At 40.1% G+C, this 23,996-nt stretch overlaps 1 protein-coding gene across 1 annotated transcript in view; it reads left to right on the top strand.

Annotated features, from left to right (window-relative positions):
- The window catches only part of COL6A6 (collagen type VI alpha 6 chain), a 98,610-nt gene that overhangs the window by 48,132 nt on the left and 26,482 nt on the right, over positions 1-23,996 (top strand). Inside the window, exons 21-29 of the mRNA XM_059663990.1 lie at positions 2,637-2,672; positions 4,245-4,307; positions 6,181-6,243; positions 12,903-12,965; positions 16,001-16,063; positions 17,006-17,056; positions 18,829-18,864; positions 19,564-19,626; positions 23,768-23,830. Coding sequence (XP_059519973.1) covers positions 2,637-2,672; positions 4,245-4,307; positions 6,181-6,243; positions 12,903-12,965; positions 16,001-16,063; positions 17,006-17,056; positions 18,829-18,864; positions 19,564-19,626; positions 23,768-23,830 — 501 coding nt within the window. The remainder of the gene's footprint in view (positions 1-2,636; positions 2,673-4,244; positions 4,308-6,180; positions 6,244-12,902; positions 12,966-16,000; positions 16,064-17,005; positions 17,057-18,828; positions 18,865-19,563; positions 19,627-23,767; positions 23,831-23,996) is intronic.

Here is a 23,996-nt window from a genome sequence, read left to right as displayed (position 1 = left end):
AGGTTGGAGGTTCAATCCCTGATCAGGGAACATACAAAAATCAACCAATGAATGCATAACCAAGTGAAACAATAAATATCTCCTCTCTCTCTCTCTCTCTCTCTCTCTCTCTCTCTCTCTCTCTTTCTCTCCCTCTTCCCTCTCTCCCTCCCTCTCTCCCTCCCTCTCTCCCTCCCTCTCCCTCTCCCTCTCCCTCTTCCTCTCCCCCTTCCTCTTTCTAAAAATCAATTTTAAAAATTTTGAAGGGAAAAGATTTAGTATTAATGGAATGCTTTACCATTAAGAAGTTCCTTCTTTATTTTTCTGGGGAAAGTGGGTCATGTTAAACCACCAGGAAGCCAGGCTATGAGGGACCAAGGGACTGAGGACTTTCCTGGGTCTTCTTACTCTCAGGTCTTCTCTGGGGAGATTTTCTTCCTGCTGTCCCCATTCACATTCCCTTTCACAGATGAGTAAGACTGTCTGGATATGCTGCCAGACAACTGTAAGCCTTTAGGCAAGTCGTTAAGATGTATAGAGACTTAATCTTTCCCATCTAAACATTTTAAAATTTGAGGCACAATTGTAAAAATCATCTCCCCTATTTCCTTACATTGTTTTTTTCTTTTCTTTTCTTGCTTTCACACTTACCCAGGGTATTTAAAACCCTGACTTTCATCATGAAGGCACCAGCTGAATACTTCTGGAGATGTTTCCATTATTTGTGTGAATGGTAGATTATGGTCTGTCTCTACCACTAGGCTTACAAACTCCTGCGTAGGGACAGGAGCCTGGTTTTTCTTACCACCACGCAGACAAGTGCCTCCAGGAAGCAGGAGTTCAATAAATATGTGTTAAGTCACTTAAATCAAGCTCTGTCAAGGTCAAACCTTAAAGACAGAACAGTGTTTATTGGTGATCTTTCAAACACCTTGATAATGGACCAGATATTTGGATGTGGAGGCCTGTTTTTTATCCTTTATCATATAAGAAGCTCTTTATTTTGCCTAAAGGTAAGGCTGCATTTCATTCCGTGTTCCTACCACAGCCAGATGTAGCCACCTAAACCCTAGGTCTGGCCATGTACATTTCTGCTCCAAGAACCCCAGTGGTTTCTACTAAATGAAGTAGGAACCCTTCATCTAGTGTTTTCAGCTTCAGTAACCCTAATACTCACCTTTCTTCTCACATCTTAGACTCAGAATTGCCACTATAAAATACACCTCCTATTTTATTTTTACTTATGCTGGTATCTTCTGCTAAAAAGAAGACTCCTTACATTTTCTCCCTGTAAGACTCCTACTCATCCTCCAAAACCCATCTTTAAAATCTTTTCTTCCAGGAAGGTTTTTCCCGATTTCACCAACTAGAAATGATTGCTTTCTTCAAAACCCATATTCCTACCATTCCCCTTTTCCTGTAGCATGTGCCATACTCTGCCTCATAAATACTCATTTCCTCCCGCCAAACCCAAAGAGTGAGGGTGCTCTGAGATCAAGGACTCTGTGTCTGTGGATATGTGTGTGTCACCCTTAAGCTCCTGTGGTTCCCATCCAATGTGTGTTGTGGGTAGTTAGTCCTTGGTAGGTGTTTTTCTTAATGAAACTGAAGTGAACTGACTCCGAACAGATAAACCCTTGTGCTCAAGGAGGACAGACAGCTTCTTTCCCTCCCTCTGATAGGACTGAGACTTTCCTCAAAGCTGGTTCCTCAGGGTTTTCAAGAAGTGGGCCTCCAACCATTTCCCCAGATGCAGTCTGTTTCCTAGATAATCATAAATTCTGACTGAAATAATATTAGTAGAATGTAAGGTCTGCAATCTTGGCCTCTGAGAATTTTGAGCTGAATATTTCAAGTAAGTTTCCATCAAGAAAATATTGTCTGATAGAGAGTGAATTTTCCAAATCCTGGATGTCAGTATTGCTATTACCTTATTGAGAGATCCTAATGTAGACAATAAAATGTCTTTGTCTCTTGATATCCAGATCTATGAAGTATTGATCTGGCATATATCCACACCTAATCTTACATATGCGAACCTTAGGAAAGACCCTTTTCATTATGAAGCACCATTCTTTTGATTGGATATTTTAATAACAAATGGAATTGAGTGGCTTTTGAATGATTGTGGTGATTCACTTCTTGACAGGTATTTGGCTTTGGGGGGGGGGTGGTTAAATCAGTTTGGCTACCTTTAGCTTCTGACATTAATCTATAATAAAGTTCATGAAGTCAGTTCTCCCAGCTTTCCCATTTGGCTTCCTGCCTGCTGGCCACTCTATTCCTGATTTCTGGCTTGCGTGGTCATACTTCGGAAAAATGAAAAGAAATAAAATTCCAACCAGTCAATTTTGGAGCTCCTGCAAGCAGCTCCAGTAACCATTTAGTGGAGGATGAATTATTGACCACAATCTGCTCTCATAAGTATCTATAGATTTCAGTTGTCTATGATCTTAATTCCCTACTGCCTTAGGATCGGAGTTCAGAGTTGGCAACATTTGGCTGTCATGGTGCAGAGGATAATTGAATGTTTTGAGCAATATGTGGAAACATTTTGTAATGTTAGTGCCTGAAGATGCCGATTACTGATTTAAATGAAATATAACAAGCATTTTTTTCCCAGGGTTACTGACATATACCTCTTCCTCCTATTTTAGGCAGCTCATGGCCGAAGGGGACATACAGGCCCACAGGTACACTTGTTTTTCATTTTTTTCTTAACTACATATGGTAAAGGTTCTGTGTGCACTCAAAGAGCTGGAACCAAGACTCTGACAGGTCTCTTTCAGGCCTGACGTTCTTTTCTTTTTATGATATTGGTTGTGGGATAAAATGTTGGAAAACTTTAAGGCTACAATTTCAAACACTCAAATCTTAAAAGAATGTGAAAATGTGGGCACTTTATTCAAAACCATAAAAACTAATGATAAGAGACATTACTTGGCCCCATTACTGTTAAATTGAACTTGGAATTGCACAAACTCCAGTAACTCAGTTGGGGACTTTTCTTTTAGATTTTTGCTCAATTATCTCTGAAACCTTATTTAGAATTTACATAAACCCACTTTAAACCAAGAGAGTACAATAAAACCCTAATGTAAATGGGATTTCTGAATGCTTTCTTCAGAAGTGGGCTACACCAAATATAATCACATCCCCCTTGTACATGTTGGTGATACATTATACATGCTTCGTGAGCCCACAATATTTATGAAAGCAGTGGTGACTTCGAATTTTTTGAAATTGAGGAAACACACATCCTCATATTGAAAATACAATGAGGATGAGTAATAATAAATCCACTCTGAATCACATCATGGTTTACCCCCAGAATGTTAAAGAAAGCATCTTAAGCACCACCGGGAAAAGGCAGTTTTACCCGTGAAAGGAATAACAAATTAGATTGTAGCAGACTTCTGTTCACTAATAATATATGCCAGAGACAACACATCAATATCTTGCAGGTGCAGAGGCAAAATAGCTGTTAACCTAGAATTTTGTAGGTGGCTATCCTATAAGTGAGGAAAACAGACATTTTCAGATTGGTAAAGGCTAAGACTGTACCATCCACAGACTTTACCCCATCCAAAACATGACAAGTTTAGACTTCAGCAACAAAGCAGATCCAGAAAAATGGCAAGAAGCAAATGATACGAGATTGGGGAGAGAAGGTGTTGAGAAATTTCCTCTTTCTGATTTCTAGGAAAAGACATCAGTAAGAGGCATTTAATCACATCCAACTGTGTAACAACGGGGACATAAATTTGGGCTATACTAGTAGTTGCCTAAAGTAAACTTTCTTAATCCTTTCTTATTCTTCTTGGAATTCTTATCTCACAGTGTTCCAGGGCAACATGAAGAGAATGCTGAGCTATTGATCCTTAGATATTTAAGCTATTCGAATAAAAATAGAATGTTATAAGATACCTAGAGATTTTTTTAAGAAAATGCAAAGTAAATTGTGAGATTTTTTTAGGCCAAATGCCCAAGATGGAGATGGCATATTACAAGCATTATAGGAAAATAAAGGAGTGTGTGTGTGCATATAAAGACTGAAAGCAAATACACTAACATAATAGCTGTGGTTATTTCTACTTAATGAGATTATAGAAATGTTTTATTTCCTCCTTTGTATTTTCCTTTATTCATCTTTTTGCAAAGATTCTGCACTGCCATGTGGTTGAAAAAACATTTATAATCTTGCACATAAAGCAGACAAGATTCTCAGGAAACAGTGTTAACTGGTTGATTCTCTCTCACTTCAGGGGACAACAGGCACCCCAGGCCCAGATGGACTTGAAGGCTCACTGGGACTTAAGGGTCCTCAGGTACAATTAAGACTAATCAACACACAAAACTGTGGTGAAGGCCTGGGGTTGGAGGTGGGCTAGCTAGAAGGGGTCAATGGGGGAGTGGGGAGAGGGGACATATGTTATACTTTCAACGATAAAGGGTTTTTTTTTAAATAGAAAAAAAGACTAGTCATGATGTGAGAACTTAAAGAATCAGAAGCCTTGATAGAATCCCTTGGCCCCTTCCCCTTGCGGAATTATAATTGTTTAAAGGGTTTCAGGGCAATAAAGTAGGGGAGCCACACAACCTTAACTTGTACAGTATTTGGTCCCCTTATCTAAGCTTTGTCCCATGGAGAATGAACATGCTGGGCAGCGGTCCCTGAGCGATTCTTATCTGTGGCAGAGCTCAAGGGCAACATGAAGAGAACGTCCTGCTATTGAGTTCAGGCTAACTAGGGTATTCTAAAGAGACCTGAGCCAAGGAAAACATTGAGCCCCAAATTGGGAATTTTGGCCAATTTAGCACAGTAAGCTCTCAGTGTTACATATCTGGATGCTGTGCTGTAGAAAAGTTGGCTCCACGCTAGGAAACAATTATTCCAAATACAGCTGAAGCCTTCGGCGGGGTGATCTGTAGTGTGGCACTCAGCCTGTGCTTTCTAGCTCACTTCTCCTGGGAGCTGCCTCCAGCACTTTTTTGCTTTACAAGGAACAGGCCATGTTTGGCTCTCATACTGCTCACATGAGGGAAAAGGAAGCATGTGCCAGAAAGGGCAAGATGTAGCCTGAAATAATGAGAAGGGAAAGGAAATCCTAGAAAAGGCTGAGATGAAAATAAAAAGTCAGACCACAGAACGTAAGAATATTGTCTCTCTCCCTTTCTTTTTTCAGTCTTGAAATCTTGAGAAATTATTTTGCTGTTTGGCAAATGCAGGACAAGCCAGGGTTCTGCAATTTTTCAAAGCTTTAACCCACATAGTTAAAAAAAAAAACAACCACCCTAAAGTGACTATTATATGTTGGCAGTGCGTGGAAGTTGGGCAAAACAAATATCCTTAGATCTCAGAAGAGAAACGTTGCTCACATTTACCAAGATTTCAGAGCAGCAAACCGTTTGCTCCTTGGACCTCTATCTCTTTCTAGCTCGATGGCCTTTCTTTGTCTTACTTGCCAGCCGAGGAAAGTTCCTTTTCCCACCTTCAAATGAGAAAGATTTGCCGCTAGGGCTGTGGGGAAGCATTTCAATAGATTGGCTGGCTTTATTTCATGCTAAACAAGCCATCTGACTCTAACATCCCTTCTTCCATTTTATAGATTCTTTCTTTTTTCATGACATAATTTTAAAATAGATGCGAAAACCAAACACAGCAGGAAGGTTTGTCCGCGTAACATATGGAAGCCACAGTTAATAAGCAATATGACATTCCAGAAGTAGAACTGTCTAAATTTCATCTCACTGCATGCCGTGTCTTGTTTATTGTGACCGGTCTTCAGTGTGGTTATTGAATACAAATTCCATTTAAATATTTCAGTCTTGGGGCTTACATAATTAAGGATTCTTTTTCTTTTTAGGATTATTTTCTTTTAACATAATATATGCTTTTGGAGTATAAGGATGCTTAGGATAATTAGAAAGCAGTGCTGAAAGACTCACCTGTTCAGTATTTCTTCACTGGGACTGCACATGCCCAACTGTCTGTCAGATTGGACACGTGCCCTCCCCCCCCCCCACCCCCAAAAGAGGGAGAGCTCAACAGATCAAGACAGAACCAAAGACATGGGTGGACTTCTCTTTCCAATTTCTTCTGTCCCTGTCACTGACTTAGCATGTCCATTTTAATATTCAAGTCAATATTCAAGTGTTCTCTTTTAGGGAGAAAATAATGCTTTAATTCTCTGTGCATAGGGCCCAAGAGGAGAGGCCGGTGTGGAAGGAGAAAAAGGAGGCCTGGGAAGTAGAGGCCCCCAGGTATGTGATGAGAGAAAGTGACCGCCTCTGGCTTGGATCTGGCCTTTAATGTTGATGTCCTTGCGGTTTCTTTCCTGCAGGTGGATTACTCAATTGCCTGTGAACCAGCAAAAGTGTATTAGGTTTGACCTCATTGCTCAGTGTGGCCACACCACACCCTGGCCCCTAGCTCGCTAAGCAGGCTGTCCTTCTGTCCAACACAGAGCTGGTTTCTAGCTCTTCGCCTCAGCAGCGCAACTATTATTGTGAGGTTAAGAACTCTGCCCTGGGTAAATCAGGTCACCTCACTCCCCCTATCTCAATCCTCAGGAGCTTTCCAGGAATCCCAAATACAACCTAGTCCAGTAGTGGGCCTCAGCCTAGCTGCGTCCGAGAATCTCCTGGGCAGACTGTAAAGCTCTCCACCACTTGGGACCCTGCCCGTACCACTGACCTCAGAATCCCGAGGTGAGGCCAGGGTCTCAGTAACTTTAATTCTCCCAGGCGGTTCTAATATACATGCCCGCGTTGGGAATGACTGTCCCACGTCAGCATTCTCAAACTTTGAAGTGTGTAAGCATCACCTACAGAACTTGTTAAAATGCAGGTTCTAATTCAGGAGGTCTGGGGTGGGCTTGAGATTCTGTACTTTCAATAATCTCTCAGGGGTGGTTGCTGTTGGTGTTGCTGGTCCCTAGACCACACATGGAGTAGCGAGGCCCTCCATGACTTGGCCCTTGCCTACTTGCTATCATAGTATACACTTGTTTGTTTAGCTGTTTTTGTCCCTCGTCTAGATTGTAAGCTCTGTGAGAGCCAGGACTTTATCTTGCTTGTGCTATATTCCAGAGTTCAGAACAACAGTGCTGCTGCACAGTGGAGCTCAATGCATATTTGAGTAATGAATCAATTAGTAAATGAATGAATGAGACATAGTGGGGACGTAGACTCTGGGCTAGCAGGAGAATAAAGGAAATCAATCCATTACTTTCTGTCCATTCATTCAACTGGGCAGTGGTCCAACACTGTAAGTGGATGTAGTCATCATCAAAATGTTTAAGAGGCTATTTGCATAAACTTATATCTCATGACACAGTATTTTAAATCATATTAATTACTTCTTATAAGGATATTTCCCCCCATTTTTTGATGAGTGTGCTCCTTCAAAAAGCATGAAAATTTTAAAATTTTACGGTAGGATTAAAGTGATGAAAAGTAACTATTTTGCCTTCACATCTTTGAATCATTAAACGCTTGCTGGCAGCACAAAATTGGGTTTAAAAAAAAAAAGCCAAGGGAAACATATATTGGGTGGTTATCTCATCTGTTTATATAAAATATTGAGATGTAGATGGGTTGAAATTCAAAGAGCTTAGTAATTCCCTTGCTCTAGAATCCAAAATTGTATCCAAGGGGCTGTTACTTTAATAAGTTATTCCATTTTCCCTGTAGTGTGCTTCTGAGTGAGTCCCCTTTAATCTTGCCTTGGCACGATTGGTCATAGTCATAAATCATTCAACGTCTTGGCATTGCCAGAGGTAGCAAAAGGCACCACTTGTCCCTGGTCTCGCTCCTCCATTTATCTAGCTGGAAAGCATGGTTTTCTCTCTTTGCTTGCTTTCCTTTAAATACCCTTGTCAACACAGTGAAAGCAGTATTTCAAAGATGTGTCGAGTTTTCTATGTTCAGGACATGATGAATGAGATCTCATAATTGTTGTTTCCAAAGGAAACCCACTGAGACAAACACAATCAGGTGGACAAGAGGGTGTTATTCTGCACTGGCTCTAAATCCACTGACATCGGCTTTGTATTCCCTCATAACACACAAGGACCAGCCACTCGGGTGGGATCGTGAGTGTTTTCTAATTGCAGGCTTGAAAGTGGCTCTTAGGGCACACATTTAGAAAAACAGATGTGATTTCTGTTGACAGTGTTCTGAAGGCTTGTTAATTTATGGAGTGTGGGAGCATTTTGCATAAATCAAACATGTGCTAATCCAGCACAGTATATGGCTATGATATAAAAGAAATACAGTCCATGGCACAATGCAAAAGAAGAAAGAACTTTGAAAGTCATGGCACATTCTCATCATCGATGTTTCTATCTCTCCCCCGCCCTCTCAATTTCCTCTCTGAAATCGATGAAAATATTTTTTAAAAAGAAAAGAAAGTCATGGCATATCCATTTGTGCCTGCCTTTGTTCCTTACTTGTTTGGTTTACCTAAAGGTCCTACAGTCACATAACCATGGGCCAGAAAAGGAATGGGAAATCAGACACAAAATACCGGTTCCTACAGGAGCTGCAATTAGTCTTTAAAGATGTAGGGTTTTTAGTGAAATAATGGCTAGAATCATATGCAATATCAAGGAAGGTTGAAATTATTCAGTGCAGATTTGGGATACAAAGTAGAAGTTCATCTTTACAAAGCATAGCATAGTGGTCAAGGGCATAGCATCTGAAACCAGGCTTCCTGGGTGTGACCTCCAGACTTGTGCCTTCATAACTGTGGGGCCTTCATTTGTTTAACCTCTCTGTGCCTCAGTTTTCTCTGCTATAAAATAATAGTAATAGTAGCTGCCTCATTGGATTGTGGTAAAAATGAAATGGTTTAATATGTAAGTGCTTAGAACAGTGCCTGCATTATGGTAAGCACAGTATATATGTTTATTACTATTATATTGCATCAGTGTTACCTAATTTAACAGGGCTATTTTATACCCAAAGCATGCTCATAGCCAATCCAAGGAAAGCCAAAATAATAACATATAACAATATGTAATCTGTATTGCAATCATCGCATTTCATCCTTCTGCATAATCTAGGTTAGATGATCCGTCAATCACTTATTTTACTCATTTACAAACATTTACTGAGTGTTTCCTGTTGTCACACCCTGTAGTAGGATAAATGGATGAGTCAGACACAGACCCTACCCTCCAGTGCTCCCAGGCTCATAAAGGAGACTCATGCAAACAGATAATTGAGATGTGATGTGCTAAATGTTAAAATAGAAATATACCCTAGCAGAATTTTCCTGCATAGACTATTACTTAACTCTCTTGTGACATTTGTGTGTGTGTTTTTATCACAGAAGAGTTATTTTTGGAAGTTCTTAATGAATGAAATAAGTGTGTATGATTATTAAAATGATTGGTGTTTTTTGACCAGCATTTATTACAGTAACCCCAAAATAACTATTCGAACCACCTCAAGTTACATAGCATGCTTGTTTTGGAAATAATAAAGGTTCCAGCCAGAAAAAAAAAGAATTATGCCCAACATAGAGTAGTGGGAGAAGGATGGAGTTAAAGAACGAGAAGAATGATTTAGCTTTTGCAGGATAAGGAGGTGTTTTCCAGGTGACCACGAGAGAAAGGCAGGCATCCAAGGAAAAGAACCAGATTATATTGAAAAAGATATTAAGGTGAATTTGGAGAACCACATGTGGTTCAATGTAGATGGAATGTGGGATAGACTGGCGCTGTCAAGATCAATATCTCCTCAGGTGTCTTTGTGGTTTATTCTTGCATTAGGCCTCCCCTCGCTGATCTTCTGATTTGTAAAAAATATATATATTTTTATTGATTTCAGAGAGGAAGGGAATGGGAGAGGGAGAGGGAGAGAAAAACATCAATGATGCGGGAGAATCATTGATTGGCTGCCTCTTGCATGCCCCATACTGGGGATCTAGCCCCAACCCAGGCATGTGCCCTGACTGGGAATCGAACTGTGACCTTCTGGTTCATAGGTCGATGCTCATCCATTGAACACTTAAAATCCCTCTACTTCTTCCTTCTGTGATGTACATGAAAATTCCATATGGAAAACCAACAAAGTAAACACATGATTTTCTCTCTCCTGAGAACCATTCCTAAATAGGAAGTTGGATAAGTAAATGAAAGGATGCATGAAGTGATGGGTTCTATACAAAGTTCTGGAGATATGAAGTCAATAGGACATGCCCCTTCCTTTAAGGAGTGTGCTGGCTTTTATCTAGTGGATGAGAGAGGGAAATAAGTGAACAGTTGCCTACAGAATAGAGGAATCTGTGGGACAATTGTGAGATCCAACACAAGTACAGTGTTCTGCTATTCTTCTAGAAACAGTGATGCTAAAAATAAGATTTTCAGGAAAGGGAGATTATTTTTCTTCCTAGATCAGGGGTGGGGAACATCTGGCCCATGGGGCATATAAGGCCTGTGAAATCATTTGGTCTGGCCCTGCCAAGGCAACCACAGGTGGGACTCAAAATTCAATAAATCTAGAGGCTTTTTTTCACAGCAACATTCATTTATATTAAGTGACTTATATTAAGCGAATGATGTTATAGATATTCACATGGCCCTTGGCAGCAAAAAGGTTCCCCACCCCTGCCCTAGATGAAAAATGGACCAAAGCTAAGGGAACAAGCTGCACAAGTGTGGAGGTATAAGACACAAGAAGTATTTGATGACTTCATATGGTTTGGTGAGCATGAGCATAGAATGATTGAAGTAGTCACAGAGGCATGCAATACCAACAGTTTCAAGGATTTTTACATATTAATAAAGTACTAACACTTTATTCTGAAAGTTACTCAGAATTCAGAATTTCAGACAAAGTGACAGCAGCAGCCTGACATTTTAAATCAAAAGGAGAAAGGAGTTGGGAATGAATTAGAGAGAAGCCAGGCCATGGGAAGCTAGGAATTCCGCAGAAAACAAGAAGGGCCAGAAAGTAGGTGATGGCAATGGGAATGAAGAGAGGTGGATACAGAGAGGGGATACAATCTGTATGAATTGTAGTAGCAGCTGCTTGGTTTTGAGAGATGAGCTAGAGGGAAGGGGCTGGGTGATTCTGAGGTTTCTGGCTTAGGTTTCAAGGAGAGTAAAAATGGCACCATTTCTTAATGAAAAAAAAAATGAAACTAAGCAGGACTTATGGTAAATATGATTACCTTGGTAATCAATTCCTGTGGGATAGCCCGTAGGCATTTTAATGTATGAGTCTGGTGTTCAGTTGAGTGGTTTGGACTGGAGATGCGTACATGGAGGAGTCATTTTGTAGAAGTGGTATGTGGATCCATGGTGTTCTCTCTCAGGAAGAGGGGATACAGTGAGAAAATAAGGTCAGAGGATGGGGCCCATGGAGGTTTAAGAAGCAAACAGGAGAAGGGGTGCCTTCAAAGTTTCCTGAGAAGAGATCAGAGAGGGACCAGGAAGATCGTGGTAACTTGATAGTACAGAGTTAATGGAAAGTTTCAAAGAATGCATCATCTAACTCAAATAAGGTAAGAACAGAAAAGCAAACCGGATTGAACATAAAGGTCATGGAAGCTGGTTCCATGCGCAGTGCACCTGGAAGAAGGAAAAAGGTTGAGAGCTGTGAAGAGTGACAAAATTGAGACTCTTTTAAGACAAAGAAGGGAGAGGAAAAGATGGAGAGCTGTGGGAATATCACGTTATCTTTCTTAGTAACGAGTTCATTGTTCAACAATCTCTTCTATTAGGAAAATTGTTCGATGTCCAACTTATTACAGTTTAGTTTTTTTAAGGTGAAATGATTAGTGTCATTGTTTTCTTCTGAACAAAGTTAATTTGCCAAGTATCATGCTGATTGCACAGATTTTGTTTATTTATATTAAATTATAGTAACCATGGTAAAAAAAAATAATTGGGAAAGTGATTTCAATTCACTGAGGATTGTTTAAAAGTACTTTTAGCCATTTTAACCAAGTGAGATTTCTGTTGCCATATGTTTTGATAACCCAAAGGAAAAATCTGATCAATAGTGTCAATAACATAAGAAGACATTTGGGCTGTCTCTGAATTGGGATTTTTAAATGTTCACCTTGAAAGCTATCCCAATAAAACATTCTTTTAGAATGCTGGAGAGACTTCTTCTATTATATCAAATAGACTTTCCATATAAATGCGTGGTATGTTTATCCATCAGTTTAAGTTTTGTTTTATTCTTCAGTAATATCTTAAAGCTTTCTTTATGTATGTCTTTTTATATTTCTTGTTAAGTTTATTTTAAGAATTTTATAATTTCTTTTCCCATTGGTAAGTGGAAATTCATTTGCTTTTCTAACTTATTGCTAGGAAAGAGAAAACTATTTCAGAATATTATACTACTTGACATATTACTGCAAATTATTTTCAGTAAAGTTTCTTGATCTTTCTATTGTACAAATAATATTATTTGCCAATAAAGATGTTTACCTTAACACACACACACACACACACACACACACACACACACACACCCTGCTTCATGGCCTTTTGGCTAAGATCAAGGGTAGAGATCTGTTCTTATCAGTTTACAACACACACACACACTCAACATGCTTTCTACCAAAGCAAGGAACCGGGAAGACTGTAGTTCAAGGCAAATGTCATTTTGAATGCCCACTTTAAATGGTTGACATTTTAGCAACATCTGCTTAAAATCTAAAATCTCTTTGGAAGGAAGCTCAAATCATTTTGGCAACATCTGGCATGAATTACTTTATTAATTTCCCTTTATTTACCAATCTTTACTTGACAGATATGATACTTTTTTTTCCAAAGCAGGAATCAATAAAGCCACAAGTCTTTTTGCATCTGTGGTTCATTTTCCTCCTAGCAGAGACACAAATGGCTTAAAGGAAAGTTGCTGTATGTTCTGCTAAATTTGCATTTCTTGTTTTGTTTCAGGGGCCTCCAGGACCAGGAGGAAAGGCCGGGAGTCGAGGCCATTTGGGAAGCCAAGGAAATAAAGTAGGTCACATTCCTTATACCCACCCAAGTTCAGCTTTTCTCCTCAAGGGAAATGTGCCTGGTGGTATTAGCCAGAGCCCTTTCAACAGAAAGGAGAACAGATCCCATTGCCCCTACACCCTGGCTTGATTCTTAGAGAGCCAGCAACATCTAAGGATGTGGGTGTGGACCAGAATGATGTCAGGGATTCCAGCTGAGCATAATCTCAACAGGGGCTCCTCCCAATCTGAGCTAAGGGACCTCAGGGAAGAGGGCCTCTTCTGGGGGCGTGCTTTCCTTTCTCCCTTCTTCTCTCCCTCCCTCCTTCCCTTTTGTTCCTCCCTTCTTCTCTTCTCCATTCATACACACTGTTATTTCTTCCATTATTTTTTTCCTCCATTCATACCAACCTTTCCTGAACACCTTTTAAGACAAAGGCACTGGACTGGCATGCAGCGGGACTAGAAAATCAGCTCCAGGAGAGCAGAGGTCATTGCCTGTTTTGCTCACTGATGCATCCCTAGTGCTTATAACAGTAACTGGTACATAATAAGTGCTTAGTAAATATTTGATTCCTGGGAGAGTTTCTGTGTTGTACAATGATAAATATGATATGGAACCAACCCCACAGAATTTAGAATATTTTCAGGACAATAATCTCTGTCATCAACTAGTCAGGAATGTGGGACTAAAATAGTGCTCATAGAAATATTTTTGAACTGGGAAAAGAGACATCATAGTAGCTACAGACTTTGAATGGACCTTAGAAGATAAGAAGGACTTTGGCAAGCAGAGATGGGCATTGGAAATTTCAGGTAAAAGAAATAGGGCAAGCCCTAGCTGGTTTGGTTCAGTGGATAGAGTGTTGGCCTATAGACCAAAGGATTCGATTCCGGTCAAGGGCACATACTTTGGTTGCAGGCTTCTCTCTGGCCTGGGTCCTGGTTGGGGCTCATGCAGGAGGCAACCAGTTGATGTGTTTCTCTCTGTCTTTCCCTCTCTCTTCTACTCTCTCTAAAAAGCAATGGAAAAATATCCTCGAGTGAGGATAAAAAAAAATAACAAAAAATAAAAAAGGATACCATTATCATAAAAAAAAAAAAAGAAATAGGGCAAGGGAAAGCACAGGGTTGGAAAATCCTGGGAATGGGTAGTTGGGAATGAACAACGATCCTGTCTGGTGAGCACATAAAGAATAAGAATGTCCATGGTTACTGACTTTATTACATGCAGGTAGTTGGTACAGTGCTATTTATAATTTTTGAATGGAGTATATGAATACAGCCAGACTTGGAAGATTTGAATAGGCAACACAGTGTAGAACTATTTTGAAGGCTGCGAGATTGGAAGCCAGGAGATGAGTTGGTATGTTCACAGTTTTCAAGACAAGCAATGATCGTGTGATTTAACAGGGTGAGGACAGGAGCAGCTCCTGATGGCTTTGTGGGACTCTTCCAGTAGGAAACTGAATCAGAGGGAAGAGGGCTAGATGATTCATGGGCTTCCAACATGGGTGGCAACACATCACAGAAGGAAAGGGTTTAGGGCTAATTGGAGATGATTTCAGAGTCATTTTGACTCTTATAAATATCCGTTTGTAAGGAGGGGAAGAGAAGACAGAGTGACTTACTGGAAAGGACGGGAAAGAAACAGAAAAGCACACTGGATGCTGTGAAGCAGTGTTCAAGGGGGAGAGGTCAAGGGTATCAGCGTGTGCACACTTTGAGAGCTGCTATCCAGAAGGAAAGGCATCAGGGCAGGTGATCTGCTTCCCTTTCATGGAACCCTCTTCTGTTTCACCGCAGAGCTCAGTGCTGGTGAACGTTTGTCCATTTGCACTTCTCACACTTACTGTGTTGCCTTTCTGTCCTCACAAATGAGTTAACCACTCTCACTCAGTGTGGGCTACCCACTTCCACACCGTGTCTTACAAAGACTACACTGTGCAAAGGGTAGGGGTGGGGAAAACTAGGCAATGAATGAACTTGACGCACACTACCTCAGTCGGGTGATTAAGGTTAACATCAGTAGTGATAGCCATGCTGACAAGGACACACTCTTGAGATGATGTGATGAGAATGGCCCTTTACCTCTGTGGTCTTTATCCCCAAAACCCCCAAAATTCACCATAATCATGAGAAGAAAACATTAGAGAAACCCAAGTGGAAGGACATTCTACAAAATACCTGACCGGTATTCCTCAAAACTGTCAAGGTCATCAAAAAGAAGGAATATTTGATACACTCACAGTCTAGAGGAGTCTAAGGAGACATGGCATGGGATCCTGAACAACAGCAAAAAAAGGATATTTGGTAAAAATTAAGGAAAGCTGAATAAAGTATGCGATTTTGTTGATAATAATTAATCAACATTCATTTATTGTGAGAAATGTACCCTACTGCTGTAACTAATGTAATGGTCAGTAGGAGCATATAGGAACTCTAGGTACTGTCTTCATGTTTCTGTAAATCTAAAATCTAAAACTTTGAAAGTTTTTTCGTTGTTGTTTTCCAGAAAAGGAGTTAACCTTCTTTTGTAAACCTGTGCCAACTTTCCCAAGTAGCTGGAATTTCCTCAACATAATACTGTGATTGATTCAGAAGTCAGAAACAATTGTGAGGGACGCTGTGCTACTTTGGTTATATTGATTGACAGGTCAAACCTTAAAACTAGATTAATAAGTCTGTCATCTTTGCAGTAGCCAGATGATTTGCATGGATCATCATGGATCGCAGTTTTGTTACTTTTCTTAAATAGTGCAGAGCTTCCTCCTTGACGAATAGGATGAGGCTTCCCCATGGCACTGAGCAGCTAAGATGGCAACTTGCACTAAACAATACATCAGACTTGTTGAGACTTCATTGATCAATAGAGGAGACCTCAGAGCCAGTTCCTCTGGTATTAGTTGCACAATTCCCAGTCCTGGCCACACACCCATTGTGAATGTGTGATACACATGGATGCAGTTAGAAAGTGTTGTCTTAGTGCCATCGTTTTAAATTTCATTTTACAAAAAACAACCTAACAGGGATGCATTTCATTGTTCTGTTTAACAGGGGGAACCTGGAGATCCAGGAGAAAAAGGAGCTCTTGGCCTTCCCGGTCCTCGGGGCTTGCCGGTTTGTTTCAGCATCACCTGTTCTCTTTTATTTTTTTATTTTTTATTTTTTATTGCTTAAAGTATTACAAAGGGTATTACATATGTATCCATTTTATCCCCCCACCCTAGACAGTCCCCTAGCCTCCCCTATCACCCAGTGTCTTATGTCCATTGGTTATGCTTATATGCATGCATACAAGTCACCTGTTCTCTTTTAGATAAAATGACTGCCCTTGCGATGTTCAATGGATAGCAGGTGTGGTTCTCTGGAGAGAGTGTGAGAGATACCATCCCAGTCTAGCCTTACAGCTCTCTAGAAATGGAGATGTTATCCTCATCTTGGATTAGCTCCTTGGCCAGCTTTTCCAAGGTGGCAGCTTCCCAGGAACCAAACAGCCTGGCCAGGGCGCTCTTGAAGCTAAATCATAAAATGGGCAGAACTTGTCGTCAGCATTCCCATAGCCCTTCTTCCAGCCTTTCCTCCCATCAGAACCCTCTCATCAGAAACCCAACCCATGCTTGGAGGACTTCTCACTCAGGCCTTCTACAAGGGTCCAACAGTAGCCAGTGGCCAGGCATTTAGATCTTATTTTTATTTGGCCGAGTGAAGATGGATTAGTGTTACAGTATTAAAATACAAGTGTTCTCTGGAAGGGAGAGCACCACTACTTCCTTTTTCTGAGATGACTACATGCCCGAAATGTTTAATCCTCGTAATAACACCAGGACTGGGTATAATTATTATTCCTACTTTTTAGATGAGACTAAGGGACAGTGCTCTATATGTTACTGAGAGACATCTTTAGTGCCACTATCACCAAATGCCAGTGGCCTTCCCCAGAGAACCCTGCTTCCTAATTTCTCCTCATCAAACCCCAGAGCTGGCTGTCTAGTTCTTTTGTGAACAAGCCTGCGTCTGGCTGTAGTCTGGGATGCGTGTGATTAATCGCTTTGTTTACAGGGTGATGATGGCAGCCCAGGGTATGGCCGCATCGGCAGTAAAGGAACAAAGGTAAGGTTGGCGACAGTAAGCTGGGCATTTTCTGTGTATCTTTTGTTTTGTGCTTTTCATTTGTTTGCCACATTGAAGAGAAAAAAGAAAGCAGAGAGTTGGGCAGTTTGGGACTTTTAGAGAGAGATTTTGATCGTTTATTTGCTGATATCCTTTGGGGAATGGAGTGGAAATAAAACACACACACAACAATCTGGTGGTTCAAGGTGCAGGCAACAACTGAAACTTGGAAGTCAGTGTTCTGGTCCTTGCAGAGACGGGCAGCCAGGGCCTGACTGGTTCCGGCCTGAACAGTACGTTGAATCGGAGCAACTCTGGCTCGAGTGCACTCAGGGAGGATTCCAAAGTGTGTCCTCCTCCTCTTCTGTTTACTCTAGCCATTAGTGAGAGGTTCCACAGAGCCTTTATAAGTGCAGTGGGCCAAGTAGTAACTAAAAACATTTCAGCTACATCAGAAAGATAGTTTTATTTGTCACTGAATATTTAAATGTCTGGAAGTAAGCTAGACAAGTTTCTCGAAACCAGTAATTTATATATATTTATAGTAACTACTTGGAAATCCTAATAACATCCACAAAAAGCAATAAAGTGAAGAATATCCTTTCTGCCCAGCTGGTGTGGCTCAGTGGTTGAGCATCGACCCATGAACCAAGAGGTCACCTGTGCAATTCCTGGTCAGGGCACATGCCTGGGTTGCAGGCTCGATCCCCAGTTAGAGACGGGCAGGAGGCAGCCAATCAGTGATTCTCTTTCATCGATATTTCTGTCTCTATCCCTCTCCCTGCTTCTCTAAAATCAACAAAAACATATTTTTTGAAAAGAATATTCTTTATGTAAAATGTTTGGGACCTATGACAAAGAATTACCAAAATGTGAAAGAGAAACTTCAATGAATAAAGGCTAGAACATTATAAAGAATCAGTGTAATTCCAAATGAAATCCCAGTGGGAATGATGCAATCTTAGTATCTCATAAAAAGGGAAATATTAAGTAGCCTACAGCACTGGAACATTAGCTACTTTTTATAATGCATGTATTTAACTTATAATTATATAAAGACATCATTATGTGATATATCAAGTAAGAAAAAAAAAATCAGAGTACAGTCAGGGGGAAAACACACCATTTATCCCAATTGTGCTCAAATGCATTTTAAATAGCTAAAAGAAAATATAACCCAGTATTTATAATGAGGAATGAGATTCTGGGTAATGAGAAGTGGGTGACTTTTCTTGTTTCTATTCTTTTGTATTTTATATATATCTGAGGAGATACTACATTTAATCAGAAAATTTTATTTTAAATTAAAAAAAAATTTCATCAAATGGGGGTTATCATACGTCTTCAACTATGGTCTGTGGCCAAAGTAAGGTAGGCAGAGAAGCAGAAAATGAAAGAGCGAGTTTAGACTCCAGGCCTTCCCAGTTTCTCCACTGAAATCCGTTTTCAGAGGACAGTGTCAGAGACACACGGCCAAATAACCAGCTTCCCTGTGACACGCCTACAGGAGGAGCGCTGATGTGTAATTCCTCCACAGGGTACATTTACCCACTTGCTTCGTGTTGCCACAACATTTTAGTGAAACCAGTAAATATTGGTTCCAACATAGAAGTTGAAGTCAGTTTCTCCAAGAGTGCTGTACAGTTTGTTTTCAACCTTTCCTTGGTTCAGGAGCAACTAAAGCAAAATAAGGCCGTGGGTAAAATGAAGCTCAGTCTAAGCCTACCTTGGTGATACATGCATATATTAATTTTCCATATTGTCCATTCTAGGGACAAGAAGGATTCCCTGGAGAAGGTGGACCTAAGGTACTGTGTGCTTCATACTAACTAGAGATCGATCAGAAACACTTCTGGGTTATGAGCTGCACAAGGGACCATAGAAGGGCAGTTCATTATAAATGAATTTAAAAATCTTTACAGGGGAAAGGAGGGAAGACAGCAGGTTTTTTTAAATAAAAAAAATTATGTTTAGTTTTTTAATTCATAGGTAAGGGAAGAAATTACCCTTATTTATTTTCCTCTGCACCTATGCTCCTTCTCCTCTGTCCTATCTCATTTCTTCTTTGTTCAAAGGAAAGAAAATAAAATGTAAGGAAAACCAAAATTATCTGATATCGCCTGCCCCAGTTTTCCCAATGTGTTTATAAATCATCTTCAGATAATAAGTTAGCAATGCTATCCTCTACCTTCAGGCTTTCACTTTTGCTAGAAACGTTGACTGAGCTCAGTAAATGCCAGATCCCATGACGGGATCAGGAGACAACGTCAAGGGCACACACAGTTCATGCCTCTGAAGAGGCTGTGTTCTGACTGGAGAGACACAAGTAAAACAATGAGCACCACTGTGCTGGGCAGACAGCTATGAAAATGGGGAAGACACCTCAAAGAAGACTGTTAAAGATAAAAATGTATATGAAAATGTCTTCATGTTGGAATTAGTTTTAAAAACACATTGAGAGCTCTCTTTGATTTTATTAACTATTTTCTTTTTCTGAACTTATTCAGGGTGAGGTTGGGGACCCTGGTGGTCCGGGAGAAACCGGACCCAAGGGAGCTAGAGGCCAGATGGTAAGTTTCTTCGATGCTGACAACCTCGGCTGCTGTGGGAAGTCCTCTTCAGTGTTTTCCCAATCATTTGAGTTGTTCCCAAAGACTTGTAAAATGTGTGTGTTTGTTCAAGGCAAACTTGGGGAAGGGACTATTGCTCATCCTTCAATGCCAGCAAGAAGGTGGATGACTGTTTGCTTATAGTGAGTAAGTTCACCCCTTCTGGCTGCCAAAGTAGCCTCCTATACACTGGAAATAAGGTTTTTGGTGGTTGTTTTTAAAGTGGCCTAGTGTTCTAAAATATGTTTCCCATTGCCAAAATACGGCCCGTTTAATCACGTCTCCCTGGCAGATTTAGTGCAAGCTAATGCCCACTGGCATATTGTGTTCACTAGAAAGGTTTTGTTAAACTGCTCTAATGCGGTGTGTACCCTGAAAGACCCTCTCTCTTTATTGAGCTCAAGCGGGTATCTCTTGAGCTTGGAGAGAAAGTTCCCGTTTATTATGTAACTGAATGTGTCTTTATTATTCCGTGGAGGGAGTTAGATACTGCCCGATGCTCTGAATCATTCAGACTAAACACAAGTCTGCAGTAATTCTCATCAGCATCCTTGGGTTCCTGTGGCTCAGGAATGGATTTTTGCATTTGCTGACTCTTGCTGTATCCGCTTGGTATGAGATGGCTGCTTTAGGAGACAAGCTTATGGTAATTGTCTCCAGATACGTTCTTTGTCTCTCTTGTTCAGATCAGCACTGATCAGGCAAACGGCTCTTAACACCAGGCAGGAAAAGAAAACCACGAAATCTGATAGCTAGACTTTGAGACTAGAGGTGGTTTTCCAGTTTTGTCATCAGAGTTCATTTGCTTCTGGGTAGTTTTTTGTTTTTGTTTTTGTTTGTCTGTCTGTTTTTACAAAGTATAGTAAGAACTTTAGGGATTGTTTATGTAGGGCTTAGGGGTGCAAAATAAAGAACCTACTTTTTCTCCATCCTGCTTCTCCCAAGAGAACTGCTTCCCAGCTATAAATCTTTTCCTCATACCTATTTTTGGATGACTATCCTTTAACATTCTGCTCTTTATAAAAAACGAAGACTGATATAATTAGAAATATAATTGGAAAAGACTTGGAAATCAATCTAGATGCCATCTGGATTGGAGTGTCTCTGGAACCTCTTTCCCTCGGCTTGTTAATGAAATCATTTACCCTTCAACATCGGAAACCTGCTAACAAGTTCAGCTGCTTGTGGACTCCCTCGTCCCCCACCCCCCCGCCCATGGCACATTAATCATTTTTAAAAACAAACAAACTAGTGGGCGATATATAAACTTTCTCTCTTGGCCTTTGGTTCCTTGAATTTCTTCTTTTTCCCACATTGAGCAATTTATCACTGTTTGAAACTTGCTTATTTCACCTGTCACGCTGCTTTTCATCTCTGTGAGTATTGTTGAAGTTGAAACACTGAACACTTCCAGGTTTTCCCTCCCAGAGTTGATGTTTCTATTGGAAGATTTTTGCCAAAGCTTTGCCTTAAATGTTGAGTGCCTCCTTAGTTCTCTTGGAATGCTTACATTCCCGGTTTAAGTTTTCTAAATCTTCACCTTGGTGTTTTGTTTTGCTTTGTTTTGTTTAACCAACTGAAGAATTTTATTTTTAATTTGCCGTGATTTTCAGCCTGTCTTAATTCTGTGTATTCAAGTGTGTTTTATGTACTTATATTTTTATTAACTTTACGCATGTACATACTTTAAGGCAGGTTTTCTCAAACTCAGTAGTGACGTTTGGGCTGGATGACTCTTTGGTGAGGGGGGCTGTCCTGAGTACCCTAGGATATTTAGCAGCATCTTGTCCTCTAACCACCCGATGCCAACAACAGCAACGACTGTCTCCATCCCCCTTGTGACAGCCAAAGATGTCTCCAGACGTGTCAGATGGCACCCGTAGAAGATCTTCAAAATTCTCTCTAGTTGAAGAATCAAGTAATTTCACAAGATCTGTCAGGAAAACATGGCAATCCCTCGGCCCCTATCTCTTCTCTCTTATTTTCCAGGTGGTCTCTTTGCTGTACTTTCTGGAAGATTTCTTTGACTTTATCTCACAATGTTCTTCTTATATTTCAATTTCAAGAGTTCATTTTTTCTCTTTGATTATGCCTTTTTTATACTTTTCTGTTCTTGTTTCATGGCTGAAATGCCTCTTCTTACCTCTCTTGAGGATATAAATTAGTATTTTTTAAGTCTCCTTTGCCCAAATAATCTGTTTTCTACAGCCCCCCCCGCCCCCCCCCCCCATGTTTTTCTCTATATTTAACATCTGTCTGGAGAATGGGATTTCTCTTCCTATTGAGAACAAAAAGGCTGATTGGCAGCCTCAAGGACTTGGGGCTAGTCAGCCACAAGTTTCACTGAAAAGTGAGCTGGCTGAGTTCTTAGCAAACCGCTGGTACCAGCATCTTAGGTCTTCCTTCTTTGTCTAGTCAGATTCTCCTGAGAAGATTCTTGCAGTTGCCTACCTGCGGGTGGAGGTCTGGCTGCCAGCTTCCTAGGACCACGTGGAAAAGAAGAACTGAGGGTCCACATCTTTTTCACCTACCTTCCTTTGATCTCTCTGTTCTCAGGACGGTGCCATGGGCCTTCAACTCTTCCTGGAGGTCCCTAGCATAGACAACTCCGTTTTACTGTCTGGGATGGAAGAAGGAACCTTCACCCAGAGAATTTGAAAGAGATTGGTGGATTCCTAAGATGATTTTCAACCAACCCTTAATTTAGCCTCTCCCTTTTGCCTCTACATCTAGCGGTACCTGGTGCTAACAATTTCTGAGCCTTCTGGGAATGTTATAAAACACAAGAATTCTTGGCTCTTCCTGCTGTTGGCTTAGGATTCAGCTTTTTCAGATCTGCTAAGTCATTTAACACTTAAACATCTGCTTTCCTGCCTCCAAAATTTCATGGCTATTATCTCCTTTCTCATTCTCTACATGCTTGTCGGGTTTTTGTGGAGGTGGTTTTGCCTTTAAAAAAATCCACTTACTATTATTGCAGTAAGACATTGGGAGGGTTCAAAATTAAATGCATATGCTCAATCTACCATTTTCCCCTGCGAGGTCAATCTATATCTTTAAAAAAAAAAAAAAAGGAAAGGAAAGAAACAAGATCAGTAAGTTTTGTTGTTTTTTTCCACATAACCCAGCACACTGTGAATAAATATCATTGGAATGCCCAAAGGGCATCAATAACTATTTGCTGTTCCGTGGGCCATTGCTTTTACAAATTAAGTTGATTTTAGACAACTTCATTTTTTATTCCTATAAAGGTTATAAATTATGTGGCACTTTGACTGAACAAAGGAATGTTGTTCAAATTTTTAAACTAAATTCTAGCTTTCCTTATGATAAATTATATTGTTGAGTGAACATGGAAAAATTCCTGGCATACAATAAGTGTTAACAACTGTTGTTTTGATGACTGTTGCTATTTCCCATTTTGCTACAGATATTTTCAGCCAACTGTTAAATGTTTTCTTATTGTTGTTTCAAGGGTTTCTATATTAAATTTTTTTGTATTTCTTGGGATTTTGTTCATTTGTTTTTCATATTATAGATAAAAGTCAATAAATTTAGATAAAAATTTATTTAGATAAAAATTTCTCCCTTAGCCCATCAATTCCAATTCTAGCAATCTTCCCAAGGAAATTATCAGAATTGCACATGTAACTTTATGGAAGCATTGCTTATTACAACAACAGGAAACTTAAGTGCCAATGGTAAGGGACTGATTAAGTAAATCATAGGGTAGCTACTAGTAGCTATTGGAATACTATGCAGCCAGGAAAAGTGATTATGCAAAGGAATATTTAGTAACACAAAAGTGTCCAGAGATACATATTTAGTTTCAAGGCAACAGGGAAAAAAAGTATAAAATTGCGAAAATAACATATAGATTAATACCAAGAAAATAAATAAAAGACTAGAAGAAAAGACACAAAAATATTAGCATTATTTGGGGGAGAAGGTATTACTGAGGACTTTTTTCCTTCCATGTGCTTTTTGTACATCTCTTTCTAAAATGAAAGTGAATTGCCTTTGAAACTTAAAATGCCCAAACCCACAAACACACACACATATGTATAAATATAATTTTAAAGTAAATAATTTCTGTTTTGAGATATCCGCTGGACTTCCTGGAGAACCGGGATCCCCTGGGGAGCTGGGACCTCCTGGACGCAAGGTGAGTTGAAAAGCCATAAATCAGACCAGATCCTTTTCCAAATAACAAGTCAGTGCATGGACTCTTCTTTGTCCAAATGTACATACTTTCTGTCTCTGGCAACTATTTTCCACCTTTATGTGTTCAGAAAGAGGAAGCAAAAAGATGCCAGTTAAATATCAGTTGC

The sequence above is a fragment of the Myotis daubentonii genome, chromosome 14, assembly GCF_963259705.1.
Source record: "Myotis daubentonii chromosome 14, mMyoDau2.1, whole genome shotgun sequence".
Classification (NCBI taxonomy): domain Eukaryota; kingdom Metazoa; phylum Chordata; class Mammalia; order Chiroptera; family Vespertilionidae; genus Myotis; species Myotis daubentonii.
Note: the sequence above shows the minus strand (reverse complement) of the source record. Positions and strands in the feature narration are given on the sequence as shown.